This window comes from Pyrgilauda ruficollis, unplaced genomic scaffold (genome assembly GCF_017590135.1).
Source record: "Pyrgilauda ruficollis isolate IOZ18807 unplaced genomic scaffold, ASM1759013v1 scaffold154, whole genome shotgun sequence".
Lineage (NCBI taxonomy): Eukaryota > Metazoa > Chordata > Aves > Passeriformes > Passeridae > Pyrgilauda > Pyrgilauda ruficollis.
The window spans coordinates 910,237-928,260 of NW_024514099.1; the positions used below are offsets into that span (position 1 = coordinate 910,237).

The 18,024-nt window shown below is 40.4% G+C and overlaps 1 protein-coding gene across 7 annotated transcripts in view; it reads right to left on the minus strand.

The window, feature by feature from the left end:
* INPP4B (inositol polyphosphate-4-phosphatase type II B) overlaps positions 1-18,024 on the minus strand; it is a 157,268-nt gene that overhangs the window by 122,356 nt on the left and 16,888 nt on the right. For 6 of the 7 annotated variants that reach the window (XM_041461781.1, XM_041461780.1, XM_041461778.1 and 3 more), the window contains exons 4-5: positions 7,210-7,340; positions 2,069-2,173 (exon numbers count right to left, since the gene is read on the minus strand). In XM_041461781.1, the coding sequence (XP_041317715.1) occupies positions 2,069-2,173; positions 7,210-7,340 (236 nt within the window). Of the gene's footprint in view, positions 1-2,068; positions 2,174-7,209; positions 7,341-7,566; positions 9,415-18,024 lie in introns of those variants that run through there. The other variant, XM_041461782.1, reaches the window with a different exon arrangement.

An 18,024-nucleotide genomic window follows, 5' to 3' on the forward strand; every position in this document is an offset into this window, starting at 1 on the left:
TAAAATCTGTGCTATTGTAGCTATAATATTATGAAAAATCCTTTGCTGGGATTTTTCCTCTCCTGAGGAGCCTCAGGAGAGAAATGTAAACAATTACTATCTGCTGCTGTGGAATGCAACAGGTGCATCCATGATTGGTCCATGTGGATTGTTTTCCATTGATGACCAATCACAGCCACCTGTGCCAAGGCTGTGAGCAGTCACAGGATTTTGTTATTCTATTCTGTTCTATTCTGTTCTGTTCTTGTTGTGGCCTTCTGATCTCTCTGTTCTTTTAGTATAGTCTTAATGTAGTATTTTAATATAATATTTAACATAATAAATCAGCCTTCTGAAATAGAGTCAAGCCTCGTGTCTCCACACACAGAGAGTCATCAACATGCTATCACATTATGTCACTATAAATATCCATCTTGTTGAAATATTTGGAGGCACAGTTTTTTAGTAAAAGAAATAACAAAATATTGACCCAACCACTATCTAACAGATAATTGGAAGGCCCTGTAGAAGTGGATAAACATCAGCCTCACACAGTATAAAATAGAAGTTTTACCACTGTTTGTACTTACTGTTTTACAATCTTAGGTGTAGAGTGTATTAATAAGGCAAAAACCTTACAGCATGTAATTTCTGTGTTTGCAGTGACAGCAAATTTAACAGATCTCAATTTATCAACAAATTATTCGCTGTGCCATGATTTGGTCATATATATGTATCAGTATAATCTTTGATCTGTAAAGGAAGCTGCTAAAATCATATGCAAGTGGCAACAACAGAATTCTGTGTTAAAAAGAACCACAGATGATGTTACAGAAAGTTATCTCCCTTTCCAGGTGATGTTGGAAGTTTGCAGTATTTTCAGCATAATCTGCCACCATGATATTTTCTGTAAAATCTCTTTGCTCGGGATTCTTCTCCTGGGAAGCTGAGAAGCCTCAGAGGAAAACGTAAATAATCATTATCTGATTTGCTTCTCTTGTTTTGCTGCTTTGGAATGTGGCAGGTGGTTGTTTGATTGGTCTCATGTGAATTGTTTTAACTTAATGACCAATCATGTCCAGCTGTGTCAGGACTCTGGCAGCAGTCGAGAGTTTTTATTATTCATTCTTGTTAGCCTTCTGATGTATCCTTTCTTTAGTATAGTTTTAGTATAGCATAATATAATATAATATAATATAATATAATATAATATAATATAATATAATATAATATAATATAGCCTTCTGAGAACATGGAGTCAGATTCATCTCTCACCTCGTCCTGGGGACCCCCTGCATACTCAACAATAACCAGTGAGGTATTTTCATGTAACTGAGCAAACGCTTACTTGGGGTAGGTGGGCATGACAAAGTAGCACTGCATAAGCTGATTTAGAACCAAGCAGTGCTGGGCTCATTACAACTTCCTAAGAAATAGGATAAATTAGGTTTAGAAGTAATACTGTCCTTTATGGAACCATGTAACTCCCATCACCAGGGCAGGTGAGCTCATCCCAGCAATCTCTGGGAGAAAAAGTACTGTATTGTGGTCTATCACTATCTCTGGTGGCAAACTGGTGATGATGGGTTTTTGGGGGGGGGGCGGGGGGGGAAGAAGAAAAACCACCTTAAAACAAGAGCATTACAGCATGGCTTTTACAGCATTATGGATCACAATGAAAAATTAAGTGGGTGTCCAAGAAGGACATGAATCTTACTGAGCACTGTGCAGTGTGTCACTACGAATCAGGACAGTATTAGTTCTGCACTGCTACAACAGAATATTTTTAACCATGCATAGGTTACCAATACATTTCAGTGAGCATATATTCTGCACTTACTTATTTCTTGAAGTGTCAAAGGAACAAAATGAGCACATCCCTGGAATCCATTTTTAGAAAGGAACTTAGAAGAAATTTAGTTAATCAGCCCTTAGTTTTCCAAGATGTGCAGTCAATGTCCACAACTTGTGGCATCAGAAGATGAGGCAGGGAAATTCCTTGTAGAGGTTTGACTTTGGACATGATTTCTAAATTTCAGTGAAACTGTATTTCAAAGCACACTCTGTCATACTTGGGGAATTTCTTTACCTTTGAATTGAGGACTATGCACATGCATTCTTTGCAGATGAAGATTTATTGGGATGAATTCTAGTGTTTTTTCTCCTTTGCTACAGCTTGACTTAAAGGAAGAACCTGAAAAACAAAAGTTTAAAGAATCATTGTCTTAAGCACCCAGATGTTTTTGTATTCCTTCTAAAGCGAGGATGATACTTGTATGTGAGGAGTTGTCTTTAATTTACCTTCAATGGGTAATTATAAATTACGAGATGAAAGGTTTACTAACTGAGTCTCAGCATGTATCCATACTGGAAGCAACAAACCAGCTTCTAATTCACAGAGCAATCTAATTTTTTTATTCTGGGAGATAGATACTTTTCCCTGCTGTCTGAAATCAGTCTGTAGTCTGCTGGAGACAATGTAGCAGTTAACATGCATTATGTTTATTCTGTGCTAAAACCGCAAAGTTACAGAACTATGATAGCACTGCATATTTCCAAGTAAGATTTTTTTCTTCAAAATATTATATTGACTAGGCCATGCATTCTTCCTAGAAAGCACAAATAATGAAACACAGACTATCTTAAGGAAAGATATATATTTGTTCGCAGGAGGCATGATGCCTTGGAAAAACAAAACAAAACAAAAAAAAAAGAAAGTGGCTGCATATTTCCAAAACATTAGATAATGAGTAGTTTTATGGAAGTGTAAAGGACTATAATTAAAGTCTGACAGAATGAAAATATAATTTACCTGAAGATATCTAATACAGAATCTGTATAAAATATAAGGGTGCAGATTAGGAAAGAGAGATGGCCTTGTCTTCTAACTCAGGCAGCTCAATGTTTACCTAGGCCACTTTTTCAACACCCTATCATTTTGTCAACTATTAATTATTAGAACTAAAATTCCTCTCATTCAGATAGAATTTTTAAATAAGTTTTGCCAAGGTTCAGCCTTTTTTTGAAACAAAAAAAAAAGAAAAAAAAAACTTTTTGTGTGTCAAAAAGTTAAAGGAAATATTTTAAATTGCTTTTTGCTTGCTCAGTCAAGACTTGCTAGTGTTTTTCTGTTGAAACTGCCATAGTTTCCAGCAGGACTAAACACTGAGCCTCCCAATATAAACCACTCTGCCAGTGGGCACCAATGATGCTCCAGACCAGCCAAGCTTGCTTAGGCTGCTCCCTAAGCTTAGGAACTTAAAATAATAATTTAATACAGATGAAGAGCAAAGCCAGGAAGAAAAGCAATTCACAGGAGTCAAAATTTTAGACTAGACAGGAAGCCCTATGATGCAGATTGAAATCAGGAGCTGTTGATGATGCATCTGAAAAACACAGGCAGTTAGGGGGGTAGCAAAGGCAACTCAAACTATGAGAAAATAAATGAGAATAATTTAAAAAATGAGAATATTATTAAAAAATAGGAGGGAAGGAGACTCTAAGTAATTTGGAAACAGAACAGAAGGAGGGAAGATTATTTCTGAGAATTCAGCTGAGACCAAGTTCAAAGCTTAAGGATTGATAATGGACCTGAGACAAGGAGACACTGGCTGAACAAGGGGAACATAAGATGAGAGCAGATTTGACAGGTGAAAGAATAGTAGGAGGGAGAAGAGCCTGCTCTCAAGAGTACACTTCTGCCCTGAGCAGGAGCACAAGATATGCAGCATTGCTGAATTGTGTTTCTCCTTTTTTCAGGGAGGACCTGTGAAGCAGGTATCCCTTCCCATCCAGTGCCAGAAAATTACTGGATAAGGACCACCCAGCTGCTATCAGTCACTAGATTTGCTCAGGTATGAGATCCATGCAGTGGAATTAACATCTCTATCTGCATTTACCAATAGCATCCATACAATAAAACTAACTTTAAGTATAGTCTGTTTTTAAGTAACTTCTTAAGTTTAAGAACTAAAAAAAAAAAAAAAAATTACATTCCCTCAATTAAAACAGTTCTTGTTATTATTGTTGCAAGATCAAACTCTTCAAAGTTAGGAAATACCAGAATATAGATGCAACTTTCATCTGACATCCACCTAAAGAAGAATTGTGAAATGGGCTTCAATAATATATCATGTATGAGCTTTTACCAGTTCATTGAATGTTCAGTGTCTTTGCTGCTCCATTTAAAAGCAGTGATTCAATATCTTGTTTCCAACTTTTATTTCAATATTTATTCAGGATTTTAACATGTTGCTCAAACCTCCCTCAAAGTCAAGGTTATTAATCTCCTCAAACCTGTCTACTATATACATATTAACAGCCTCTAAGGACTTTACAAATTTTGATAAAATAATTTTAATTGGTTGAGTTATAATTTCACCCATCCTTATGTTAGGGAATAAACATTTAAGAAAACAATGCATCAATATAAGATATGGGAGAACTTGTCCTGCAGAACACTCATTATAATGCAACAACACATTCCATTTTGGAAGCATAGCTCCCACTGGGCTGAATTGCATCCATAAGTACCAAGCACTTCTGCAAAACAACTTGTGTCTAGTGCCAGGCTTCCGTAAAAGAACACACTATCCACTTCTCAAGTCTGACTTGCCCACAGAGGAGATTTGTGACAGAGGCAGGGATAGTGTCTAGTTTTTGAGAACAATATTCAATTGCCTTAGCCTTGATTGTCTTTCTTCCCCCTTCTCAGGCTGGATGAATAATAGATTTTTCTGTCTGATGACTGAAACTGAAAAAAAAAAAGTAAACTGCGGAGTAGCAGAAATCATTTGCGGATGATTTCAGGTCAAACTGAAACAAATAATTTTCAAAGTTCCACTCCCTCTCAATATCATCAAATCTGTACTTTTGGTTTACCTAAAATTACTGGGGTTTTTGTTTCCTAACCCTTATATCTTCCTGATGTGTTTCCTTACAATAAAATGCTTTACATTCTCTAAAATTGTCCCATTAATGAGGATTAAAGTGTTTGCCAAAACAACTCAAATCTGAAATAGTCTTAACTTTCTTTAACATCCATTTTCAACAAATATGCTGGTGAACCAAAATTGCTGTCTAACACTAATGTGGTTTCCTCATACTTCCACAGAAATCTCTCCATTTCAAAAAGAAATTAAGTGGTCTCCTAACAGCCTTCTCCACTAAATTCCACAAATAGTTTCATTGAATTGAAGTGGGTATCACTCAAAAAGCCCAACATGAGATTGTGTTGGGGTAGCATGAGAATATTTTGGAGAAATTTTATTTGCAGGTGCTATCTGCCCTTCTGAACAATTCAACCCAAACTCAGGCAATATTCTAAGATGAAGAAAGACACCTGCCCTGCCTAAACTGAAAAGCAAAATGGTTTTTGGCATGCCTTGAAATATGTTGACCTGAAAAGTCTGAATTAAAATTGTGCTCACATCCCTAATCTTAGCAATTTCTACTTCATAAGTACTTGAATTTCAAGTAGCTACAATGTGCTCCCAACATAACTATTTGTACAAGTACAGTATTAAGTCAAATCTATGTCTGGCTTGCTTTTCTAATCAAAGACTACAATCTTGTTTTTTTAAGTTATAAAGTGTACTGTTTATAGAGAAGAAATGAAAAAAATTACACCTTGTGGTTACTTCTCATTTTTATACAATTATTAGGTTGCCTTTTTTTCTGATAAATGTCCCTTGTCTTTTATATGTGCTGATTTGCTCCTCCTGGATAATCTCAGTTTCCCAGGCCCACATTATTTCTCCCAAGACCCAATTAAGAGGAGTCCTTTAACATTATAAACCATTTAGAAAGTCACTTTGCACAATACAGGTCTCGCAGGAATTATGTTTAATAGATTATATTGTCTATTTTTTTAATTCTCAAATCATCCTTTCAATATTTTCCTCCACGTTATAATCATTACATTGGATCCGTCATTATCTGTATTTATATTTATTGGCTTGTTTATGACACTTTATGGAGTGTTTTCAAGATCAATTAGCCAAAGATTGAAAATACATATATATATTATTTAAAACAGAATCACAGGAAGTGTCATACTGCGTTAGACAGTAGCTGCCAAAATTGGAACTGGGATATTCTGATGATGGCAAACAATCATAAATACAAGAAATGTCACTTCTGCAAATAAAATAGAAATTATTATACAACATTTAGTGCAACACAAGAGCTTTTTTTCCCCAAGAAATATTTAAGCAGTTGACCAACTGCTTTCAAAAAGCTTACTTTCAGTTAGAGACTGGTTTTTTTTCATTCACTAAAATAGGATTTCTCTTTTTCTGTGACCAAGCATCTCTGCATCCAGCTCTAGGCTCGCAGGAGGGACATGGACCTGTTGGAGTGAGTCCAGAGCAGGTCACAGAGATGCTTATTGGAATAGTTCTGCCTGGAAAAGAGATTTCAGGCTGACATAATTGCAACCTTTCAGTACATGGAGAGAGCTTACAAGAAACCTGGAGCAGGACTATTTACAAGATCATGTGATGACAGGACAAGGGGGAATGGATTCAAACTGGAAGTGGGGAGATTTGGATTAGACATTAGGAAGAAATTCTTTAATGTAGGGGGGGGTGAGACATGGGAACAGGCTGCCCAGAGTAGCTGTGGATGCCCCACTGCTGGAAGTATTCAAGACCAGGCTGGATGGGAATTTGAGCAACCTGGTCTAGAGGAGGATGTCCCTGCCTGTGGCAGGTGGGTTAGAACTTGATAATCTTTAAGATCCCTTCCAATCCAAGCCATCCTTTGATTCTAAGATTTTTGTGTATTTTATTCTTGCGGAATATGCCAGTATTTCATTGTTGCTATAGAGCGCGACACGGCACAAAGCACCCAGACTCCATCAGAAGGGTGTATGAGAGAGATTTATTACAGCAACATGTTGCTTTTATAGTTTTTCAAGAAATTTACATTTACCTAACAGAAACATACATTGCCCACTGGTAATAAAAAAGAAACAAAGTTCCTAATAGGTAACCAGGGAGCCACGTCATTTTGTGAGCCAGCTAACGTCCTTATATTTTAAGTTTCCCTCTTCTATCATGCTGCCATAGTGATAGCCTTGATGTGTTCCTTGAGAAAGATACGGAGCTTTCCTTATCTCCAGGAAGCCTTCACTGGCTCACAAGAACAGCACAAAATATCTTTCCCACATTTCATAGCTAACAATCTAGTAAGTTCTTAAATGTTCCAGATAAAATCAGAGATTCCTACCTGTATGCTTCCCAAGCTCTGCAAGAGTGTCCTGGTACATGCTCAACATCTGATCACAGTGAGCAATTACACTTTTGCGCATGTTGTCCCAGTGAGGAGCAAGTTCTCCCAGGTCTTTAAGTTCCTGATTCCTGTACCAAAATGCAAAAAGAGAAGGTACTAATTAATTCATTAATTTATTAAGATTCATCCAAATTAATCTAACACAAGTTTGCTACAAGACATCAAAAAGATTTCCTAATTGAAATAAAATCTGTTTTCAGAATGCTTGTAAGATCTGCTTTTCATCTCTGTTTTACAAGTACACAATAAAGTATGTCAGTAGATAATGCAGTAATTTTTGTGTTCAAAACTCACCTGGTATAAATGCAGTAACCTTCAAAATGAAATACTATTTCTTTCATGGAGGAAAGGAGGCTTCCAGGCTCCAGAGAGCTGTGCTCAGAGCAAGTAACTTTTTGTAAAGAAATATTAAACACCATTGGAAAGAATACAAAGTTTGTTTTCCCGCAAAACTTTCAGTATAGCTGTTTTGACGCACTACTCTTTGGATACTTCCATAAACACTTCATAAACATATTTCTAGCAGTATTTCTACAAAAATCAGTTTAAGCAACACACCAGCCCTCACCACATTTCTTCAGCATTCAAAACAAAACATACATACACAAAAAACCCCAACATCAGTTCCCTAATATGTCATGCCTAGCCTTACAATGTTCATCAGGTCAAAACAGTAGTGCTATGGTAACCAAACATGTCACTGAAAATCCGAAAGGAAATCCTTTAGTAAAATATCAGTTTTCCTGTACACTCTTGAGAGCTGACCTGAGTGAAATAGAGATAATCTGAATTTCCTGCACAAACAAGCTTAGTACCCTGGGCTTCCTGTTTGGTTTTTCGTCTTGCAGAGAAAGTTTCTCCTGTATCTCTCCCAAAGCCACTTTGTGGGACCTGCTTTTAAAGAAAATAAAAGATCTTGAGTCAGTCTTCAAACATCTGGAATTTTGCAGGAGAAAATGTTTGCAACACAACCAGTTTTCATTATTTTCCTTGGAGCATCAAGAAGAGTGTTTCACTGCAATTCTTGGAAGTCTCCAAAAAGTCTTCCAGAGGACAGCTCTTGGATACAGAAAAATTATGTAAGAAAAAGAAAAAATGGGGGAGAAGAGGTGGAAAGAGGAAGAAAAGACCAGTGAGCCTGCAACACAGGAACACAGAGTTCACTTATGTGAGTGGCAGATCTGACAATTAGTCAAAAGGTCTTAAAATTACTGCTTAAACGGAACAGCCACACACTGGTGATGTTTTCCCATCATTATTAGCTTTGCATTAGTGTGAACAGTGTCAGAATAAGCTCCATAGGCACAACTCTGCTCCTGGTGTAGATGACAATCAAAACCAAACAGATTGCACTGGAAGCGGAATTAAAGCATTTAATTTATACATGTTCTTGAAAGCATCAACTTGGAAACAAAGATTACAACATATGAACTTGTTGACCATTTATGTTAATGATATTATTACTTTTTGCCATTTAATTGCTCCTGAAGCTGAACCAATTCAACTTTCCTCCAACAATACAAACTGGCAATGTTTTAGCATAAGAACAATCTGCCATGAAGGGATGAAAGGATAAACCAAACATTCTCAGTGACCATTTTCTTTGCCAGATTTTAGCAGCATAACATGAGGTGTCCCTTTCAAATAAAATCTTAGGGCTTCCTTCTCAGAAAAGTGTGTAAAATTTGTCAGGATATGCAATTTTGTTTATGTGCAGTGATAATATTTTGGTCCTTAATATTTATGGTGTCTGATCTATTAAGTTTTAGCAACAATGTTTGGACCTGGCTGGCTTTCAAAACTTTACTTCTCCTTCTGTATAGGAATGCAGTATTCTATCCAAGAACTATATCCCTGCCTCTGTCTAAGCTCCTGCCTGGAGCTGTTGGTCTCAAACAGAAGTTAAACAACAGCAGGAACAGAAAACTGTTATCTCAAACTAAAACATCCAACCAAACCCAAAAATTTGTTTAACAGGCTGACTATTAGTTAACTCCACTGACACCAATAGCAACGGGAAGGGGAAACTCAAATCCCTCAATATTAATTTTTAAATAGGTTTCAAGAAATATCAAATCCTGCCCCCATTACTGGTGACAAGGTTGGTATTTGTTTCTTCTCAGAAACATGTACAAATCACTGAAGTAAAAATTCAGTCTTCAATATTTTGCAAAAAAAGACACATCAACAATGTTTAAAATAACAGTACAGTGCTACAGCAACCTAGAGCATATGCAGCATGGAAACTTTAAAGACTACATTTTCTGAATTTATTTTCAGTTTAAAATACAGCAAAATCAAAACCATTAGAAAACAGGATTATATGACAGACACTTCCCCAGAAAATAGCCTCATAGCCTCACTTTATATCTTTATTTCTTTTCCTAATGAAATTATGGAAGACAGAGGATTTAAACTGGATTTATGTCTTGTGGGTTTTTTACAGTTTGTCACTGCTGTTGTTGACTTAATACAATTCTGAATTATGAATGAAAAAAGAGTTGTCTTTTCTATATCTAAACTCCATCAACAATATTCCATAGTACCAAGCTTTATTATTATTACATGAAAGGCCTTTTCTAAAAGCAAACAGAGTGGAAAAAACATAATATTTTTTCATTTTTGAAAGTTTATAGTTCATACGAATACTGACAATTTTTGAAATTTTTAATAATATTTTAATACTTTTATGTTAACTTATTTCATTGAATAACTTTAAAAACACACTTCAACCAGTAATTCTGTCAAACAACAATTGTGCTATAAAAAAATTAATCTTTATAATAGATATTGGTTCTACAGAGGGCAAATCAGTTACTGATCCAACTTTTCAATGCATCCATGGAACTTTGAATAGCTTGTCAGCTGAACAGGAAGCTTACAGCAAACTCTGTGTTGTTAAAGTTTATTTATCATCTTATCCCCCCCATTCCAAATCTTCTTTCAAAGTCTTTTCCAGGTAATTGCTCTCATCACTGTGATAGATCTTGTGCTCTGTATGAACTTAAGCTCACCTTACAGAATGAAATCCAAGCTTTGTCTAGAGCTGTTTGTCTTTGGTTTGCTGTTCAGCTCCTCAAACTACCTCCTGGATAGTCTTTTTCTGTCACTGCCCAATGGAAACTCTACCCAAGAACATGTCTGAGCTTCCATTGTCTCCTGCCTTCACTAATCAGGTACATTCCTTGGTGGCCTTGGCATAATCTTCATCTGTTTGCAGATGAATTCCACCAGAATGTGGACATAAACAGTCTGCCCCATTCCTCTTTCTTCACCTTAAATATTAGCTAATTAGCTAATTTTTAAGTCTGTTTTAGGTACATTTTGAGTATCACATGCATTCTTTCCTTTGGCAGACTAATTATGTTCTGAGAAGTCCATTATCAAGAAAGGGCTGGGAACCCAAGGCTCAGATTCTATCTTTGATTTACCAACTCACGCAATTTTATTTTTGAGAACACCTTAGATGCATTAATATAATAAACCACTAAAAGTATCTGAAAGAGACACAATGAATTTCCTGTATGATTCATATTGGCAATTTCTACTTAAACAGCTCCTGCTTTGTGCCATGCACTTTAATGGCAACAGTAACAGAAAAAGACTTGCTCATCACTTTAGATACAAGAGCTTGGAAGTCTGAAGAAGCATATTCAGTGCTAAAATATAACCCCCTGATTTCTGTAAGGAGTACTTTGAATGAGTGGTATGCCTCATGTTGCAAAATTATTTGAAGGAAGTCCCAATATTGAAGTCATGTTTCTAACTAAATTGTTTCTGCCAGTTCAGAACTACCGACGATCCAGACACCATTGCAGACTGCACAGTGAAAACCCGTGGTCAGTGACAATAAATCAAAATATGTGGTGGCCTACAGCTGGCTTGTAGGCCATACAGTATAAATAATTCCAATTTTATAACTGAAATATGTGATTGATTATATAATTACCTTACATAGGGAATTCAATCAGTAAGAGCAGGCCCAGGCTGTTGGGGACTCAGGCTGCTATTGGCTGATTAATGGGGAGGTAACTGGCTCAGCCAATGAGGACAGCTGAGCCCTCATGGGCTCCTTATGTATGTAACGAAGAGAAATCTCAATGAAGCTGGCTGTTGCTGCATGAACACGGAGTGTCAAGTCACCTGTGTCCAAAACTCTGACAATTGGTGATCCCAACGTGATCACAAGAGCTGCCACCAATAGAGTCAGGAGACAGACAGGGCAGGCAAGAGGAGCTGCCTGCAACCCTCAAGCTGGCATGGGAGCAGGGGCTTCAACACTGGAGGACCCCCTCTTCCAGGTATGGACTCCTATTTTAATGAAAATATTTGAAAAATATGATGAACGGGCTTCATTAGCCCTAATAACATGGTGTGAGAGCTACGGACTGGACGTGTTGGAAGGGACCGCCCTAGATTTAAAAACTTGGTAGCAGGCTGGCTGATATATCTTCACAGCTGCCTCTACAGGAGATGACTCTGCTATTAATGTCATTAAACCTTAGAGACTCATAATGGACATGATAAAATGGTTGCAGAGGGAGCGGGTGGTGAGGATGGCAGAGGGATTGCAGCTGGCACTGCCCACTGAGGCAAATGGTGAAAGCAGGGCAACAGGGGAGGCAGCAGGGGGAGCAGACACTGTACCAGGTGAGTGAGGGAAGAGGATGAGTGCAAAAAGCACAGCATGCTGGGAAGCCAGTGAGCGGAGCTGTGTAGAGTCCCCAGGCAGGAGTGACCTGCCTGGGGAGCGCCCTGATACATCCTGGGATCGTGCTGCTGCCCCTGGTGGGAGTAGTTGCCAAGTGGGATGTCCCCGGTTGCCTGGGGCCATGTCACCGCCCCAGGTGGGAGCACGTTGTTGGTGGAGCACACTGTCCCTGGGGCCGGCAGCGTAGATGCTCCAAGCAGCCACACTGTGTTGAATGGACAGCCTGCAGCCCCTCTGTGCCCTGCCATGGCTGCCAAAACCCGTGAAACAACTGGCCACTTTCCCGCTTCGTGCTCTGCTGCCCCTCGTTCTGCTGTGCTGGCAGAAACCTCCATAATCACCCAAGAGCAGCATGTGTTGTCAGCAGAGCACGCTGCCGCCGGTCCAAGGTGGAGAGAGACACTGTGCTGCAGAGCTGCACTAAAGGGGCACTCTGTCGCTCTGCTGTGCCTGGCTGGGTCCTGCTGCCCATGCTCCACTGCCCTGGCTGGGACCCCAGAAGCGGTGCTTGGTAGTGGCGGGGAGGTGCTTTGCTATTGCAGCCACTGCAAGGCACCCAACCGCTGCCGCTGCAAGATGCCTTGTCCCTGCGGGATGGTGCCTGGCCATGGAGCAGAGTTTGCTGCCACTCCACCGTGCCCTGCCACCCTGGCTGAGATCACAGAAGTGGCACCCAGCCCCTGTGAGATTCCAGCTCCTCTGTGCCATGCTGCACTGGGTTGAAACCCCTGCAGCTGTCTCTGCCTGCAGCAGAGCCACCTCTCCATGCTTTTCCATGCCTGAAAACACTCCTACAGGCATTCCCAGCTGCAGCAAGACTGTCCCCGGCCCTGGCAGGACAGCACCTTGCCCCTGTGGGCAGGCGCCTGGCTGTGGAACCATTCCTGGCTGCTGTGGAGCCGCCTGTTGCCAGGCTATGTCCAGCTGCTGTGAGACTCCAAGCTGCTGCAGAACACCTTGCTATGATCGAGCTGTATCTGTTGCTCCGTGCACTGCTGTAAATCTTGGCAGAAAGGTGCCTGCTGCTGGCTGTTGCCTGGCACACAGCTGCTGCCAAGCCCTGCCTGCCGCTGAGCTGTGCTCTGGGGCTGTCACAAGCGGGCATGCTGAGGCAGTGCTTGGCTGTGATGGCTGCACAGTTCCCATGGTGACAGAGCACCCTACAGTTCCAAAAGCACCTGCACAGATCCTGGGCACACCAAAACCACTTCCTCCCAGACTTGTTTGCCCCAGCACTGCACCTCTGTCCCTCTTCCTATGGGAATGCCCAGCTGCCTTTGTAGTTTGTGGGCGGGCTTGGGACTTCCCGAGTCCTAACCGAACGTCATACCCAGAAGCAGTAGAGACTGGGAACCCCTGAATTGCCACTGCCACAAGTGCACCCCCATTACCAAAGCTGGAGCTGTCTCTTGAATGTACACCAGCAAGGGATGTGAAGGAGGCCAGTAGAGAGACCCAGACCCACCATCCCTCTGCAGAACACCACAATAATGCCACCCTTGCCTTGTTGCCAAAAGCCTCATGTGTCCATTTGGCAGAAGGTAAAACAAGCCACTATCACAGATAGGGACTTCGAAGGGGCAAAACTCATTTATGGCCCATGTCTGGGGGCTTGGAACTGGAGGACAGGATACTAGCAGCTCTCCCTGTAGTAAGAGGCAACAGGACTGCTCTAGACAAATACACCCCTTTCCAGTGGCCAGTTGTTTCTGAACTGCACCAGCTTGGTGCCAAGCATGGTTTAGGTTCATCTGCCATTGCTAATATGGTACGTTTCTTAACAACAGAGGAGGTAACTCCATTTGATATAAAGCACCTTGCAAAATTGATGTTTTCAACAGTCCAATATATGGTGTTTGAATCAGCATGGAAAAGCAGCATGGAAAACCAGCAATTAAAAAAATCTAGATTTTCTAAAAGAAGACCAACATTACGAGAGAGGGATCTCTCAACTTCTGGGGCTGCCACCAGCGGGTGATCCATGACTCCAGGCCAGTTGCAGCCACTGGTGTTGGCACATGTCAAGGAATTGGGTACGCAAGCTTTATTTAAGCTAGCAATTATGGCAAATCCAACCCAAATATATTCAAAGATTAGGCAGGGAGTTAATTAACCATATCTACAGTTTATTGAAAGATTGCAAGATGTGATAGAGAAGCAAATTGTTAATGTAGAGATCCAAAATCACCTAATTTTACAACTGGCAAAAGATAATACCAACGAGGATTGTAGAAAAATCATAGAACTGCTGCCCAAGGAAAGTCTATCACTAAATGAATTAATAAATGCCTCTTCTAAAGTGGGTTCTCATTCCCACAATATGACCTTGCTAGATAATTCAATAGCAGATGCTGTAAGAGTATCACCTCAGTGTTATAAATATGGACAGCAAGGTCATTTGAAGGCAAGTTGTTCCTGTAAACTCATCTTAACAGGGACAATTCATGGACACAAGAACATAAACATAATTTGCAACTAGTGTGGAAAACCTGGTCTTGTGGCCAGAAAATGTAGACCAGAATTTCATTATAACAGGCATTCTCTCAAGGACCAGGGAAAAGAAAGACCCAGAGACCCAGTGCGGAGATGGGACGAGCGAGGACAAAAGCATCTCCGCACCTTCCTGTGCAGGCTTATGTGACCAGCTCACAGGAAGGACTGGAAGAGCAGCTGGAATGGATGTGTTCACCTCCAACACAGCAACCATGAGCAACTCAAAGGTGCATAAGATTCCTCTCAAAGTTCGGGGACCTATCAGGAAAGGATTAAGCACACTGTTGATTGGAAGGTCTAGTGCTATGATGCAAGGTATCTATGTTCATCTTGGTATTATTGACTCAGACTTCACCAGACAAATACATGCTATGGTTTCCATCCCCACTCCACCCTTGACTATCCCTGAGAAAACCAGAATTGCCCAGATTATCCTGTTTAAGTCTTGTGTTCCTGAAACAGGCCTCAAGGTGCAAGGAGACCAGGGCTTCAGATCGACGGGAGAACCCCAGGTATTTCAGACCCAGGTCGTGGGTGAGCAGAGGCCCAACATGGAGTGTTGCCATGGGCAAGGCCTTCCCAAATTAATGTCCGAGGGTTGACTGAAACAGGACCAGATATCACCATCAACTCTACCCACAACTGGCCTTCATGGTGGCCCACTGAGCCTGCAAAATCCACTGTTGCTGGCCTTGGAGGGATCACACAGAGCTGTTTGAGCAGTAAACTTTTAATAGTAAAAAATCCTGAGGGTCAAACAGCTACCATTAGACCTTACATCATGGCAGTTCCACTTAACCTGTGAGAAAGGGATGTTTTATCTGCTTGGGGAGTCCAGGTGGTAGCGGATTTTTAATGGGTCCACTGTCCTAAAGGGCTGCAACATCCCACACTAGCCTTAAAATAGCTTACCACTCAGCCTGTGTGGGTGCCACAATGGCCCCTTGAGAAACAGAAGCTACATGCCCTTAAGTCTTTGGTGCAGGAACAACTGGCTCAAGAACACATAGAACCATCCATAAGCCCTTGCAACACCCCTTTGTTTGTTATAAAAAAGAAATCTGGGAAATGGAGGCTGCTTCATGATTTAAGAAAGATCAATGCAGTCATGGGATAGCATGGGAGTCAAGTATGCCATCTCCCACAATGATTCCTGCCAATTGGGATATCCTAATTGTGGATTTAAAAGACTGCGTCTTTACTACTCCACTGCATCCAAATGATACCCCAAAGTTTGCCATCACTGTGCCTTCCATTAATAATGCTGCACCAGTGGAGCATTGTCAATAGAAAATTCTTCCTCAAGGCATGAAAAACAGCCCCATAATTTGCCAATGGTATGCTGCACAGGCTCTTTCATCAAAAAGGGAACAATTCCCACGGGCATACTCTTATCATTATATGGGTGGTATTTTAATAGCAACTCCAGCTAAAGAACATCTTTCACTAATTTGGCCAATCCTGATGCAAGCATTAAAAGCATTTGGACTGCAAGTGGCACCAGAAAAGGTACAGCAGCAACCATCTTGGAAGTACCTTGGACTCAAAATTATGAATCAGACCATACAGCCCCAGACAATTCAATTTTCAACAAATATAAAAAATTTAAATAATGCTCAAAAACTTTTGGGCACCATAAATTGGCTCAGACTTTATGTCAGATTGACCACTCCACAATTTGCACCCTTGTTCAACCTTCTAAAGGGTGATCCTGATGTAACAGCTCCCAGGACACTGACTCCAGAGGCAAAAGGCGCTCTTGAAAGAGTAGAGCAGGCTCTCACAAATAGACAAGTCCACTGGGTGTATGTGGGGGGATAGAATATAAAAAAATAAAGATAGTGCAGAAAGTAATCTCACCCTTAAGGAGTTGCAACTGGGCCAATTACCAAAGCATTAGAGACAGGCCTGACTTTAACAGGCCACAGCTGTGACCAATGAGAAGAAGATGCTATAAAAGAGTGGGCTGGCTGGTTGAGAGGGAACTGGAGTCAGTTGGCTACTTTGCGAGGAAGAAAGAGTCAGTGCTCTGAGGAGCTGCCCACAAGAAAACAACAAGAAGGTATGAAACTTTTGTGATGAGGAGAAAACAGTATGGAATTTCTGCAATAATATGACAACAGGTATACCTGGAAGTGTGTATTACTGTGTTTATTTTCAATGCTAATTTCCATTCTACCGCTATCATTGGACAAGGGGATACTCAGCGGTCTGGCCCTTTGCATGTTTTAGAGTGGGTGTTTTTGCCCCATCAACCAAAAAGACAGCCCCTACCATCTATGATTAATTGCCTAGTTAATTATTAAATGCCATCAGAGATGTTTGCGATTGAACACAACAGATCCATCAAAAAATCATTCTACCTATAAAGCAAGAAGAATTTGAATGGTGCTATGCCAACAGCACATCTTTACAAAGTGCTTTACCAGATTTCAAGGGACAAATTTGCTATCGTTTCCCAAGTCACATATTGCTGTAAATGCGTAAGACCACTGAGCTATCCCTAAAACCCCTGAACAGTTGAACACCCTTAAAATGAATTACTTTATTCACTGATGGGTCTGGTAAAACAAGAAAGGCCATTGTAACATGGAAGGAAGGAGATGATTGGCAAGTATTGGAAGGACATGAGAATGGGTCACCTCATTTGGTAGAGCTATGTGCTGTAGATATAACTTTCCAGCATTTCCCCACACTCCTTTGAATATAGTTACTGACTCTGCATATGTTGCAGGTATAACACAAAAACTGGACCAAGCTCTATTAAAGGAAGTTAACAATGCACAATTATTTGGCTTGATAAAAACTGTGGTAGCAGCTCCCTGGTCACAGAGAGAAACAGACAACTTGCCCAGGCATCTTTCTGAGAGGCTGTGAGAAGATCAGAGAAAAAAAAAATTATAAACAATTATTTTCCTAACTTGCTGTACGGGGTTTTGTGAACATATGGAATATGTTATGGAGATATGTTTACCAAACAGGTGGTTTCTTAATTAGCTAATGGTGAAGGTGTTTTAATTAAAGGACCAATCAGGTCCCCCTGCAGTGAACTAGGGTATAAAAAGCAATTGGTTTCTTCATAAAGGAAAATAGCCTTCTGTGAATACCTTGGGAGTCTATGTCACTTATTACCCGGGCCTGATCCGTATCAGTGACAAAAAACCTTGTGGCACACAATTCAGGCCAGAACTTGCCCTTATTACATTCTCCATATTAGAAGTCATACAACTCTCCCAGGTTTTATTATAGAGGGCAATGCAGGAGCAGATCACGTGGCTGGCCCTGCCTGGACAGCACCGGAGCCAGATATGTTGGCTCAGGTAAAGGCATCACATGCCTTCTTTCACCAAGGCATTTGAGCCCTGCAGACACAGGGCTTTTTCTGCTTTCCAGCACAGAGGCTTGCATCACAGTAAACACATGTGCTGATTGCCAGGGCCACACTGCTCCATTACAGATGGGGGTTAATCCCCAAGGATTAAAAGCACTACAAATACGGCAAACATATGTCACACATATTCAAGAATTTGGAAAATTAAGATATTCTT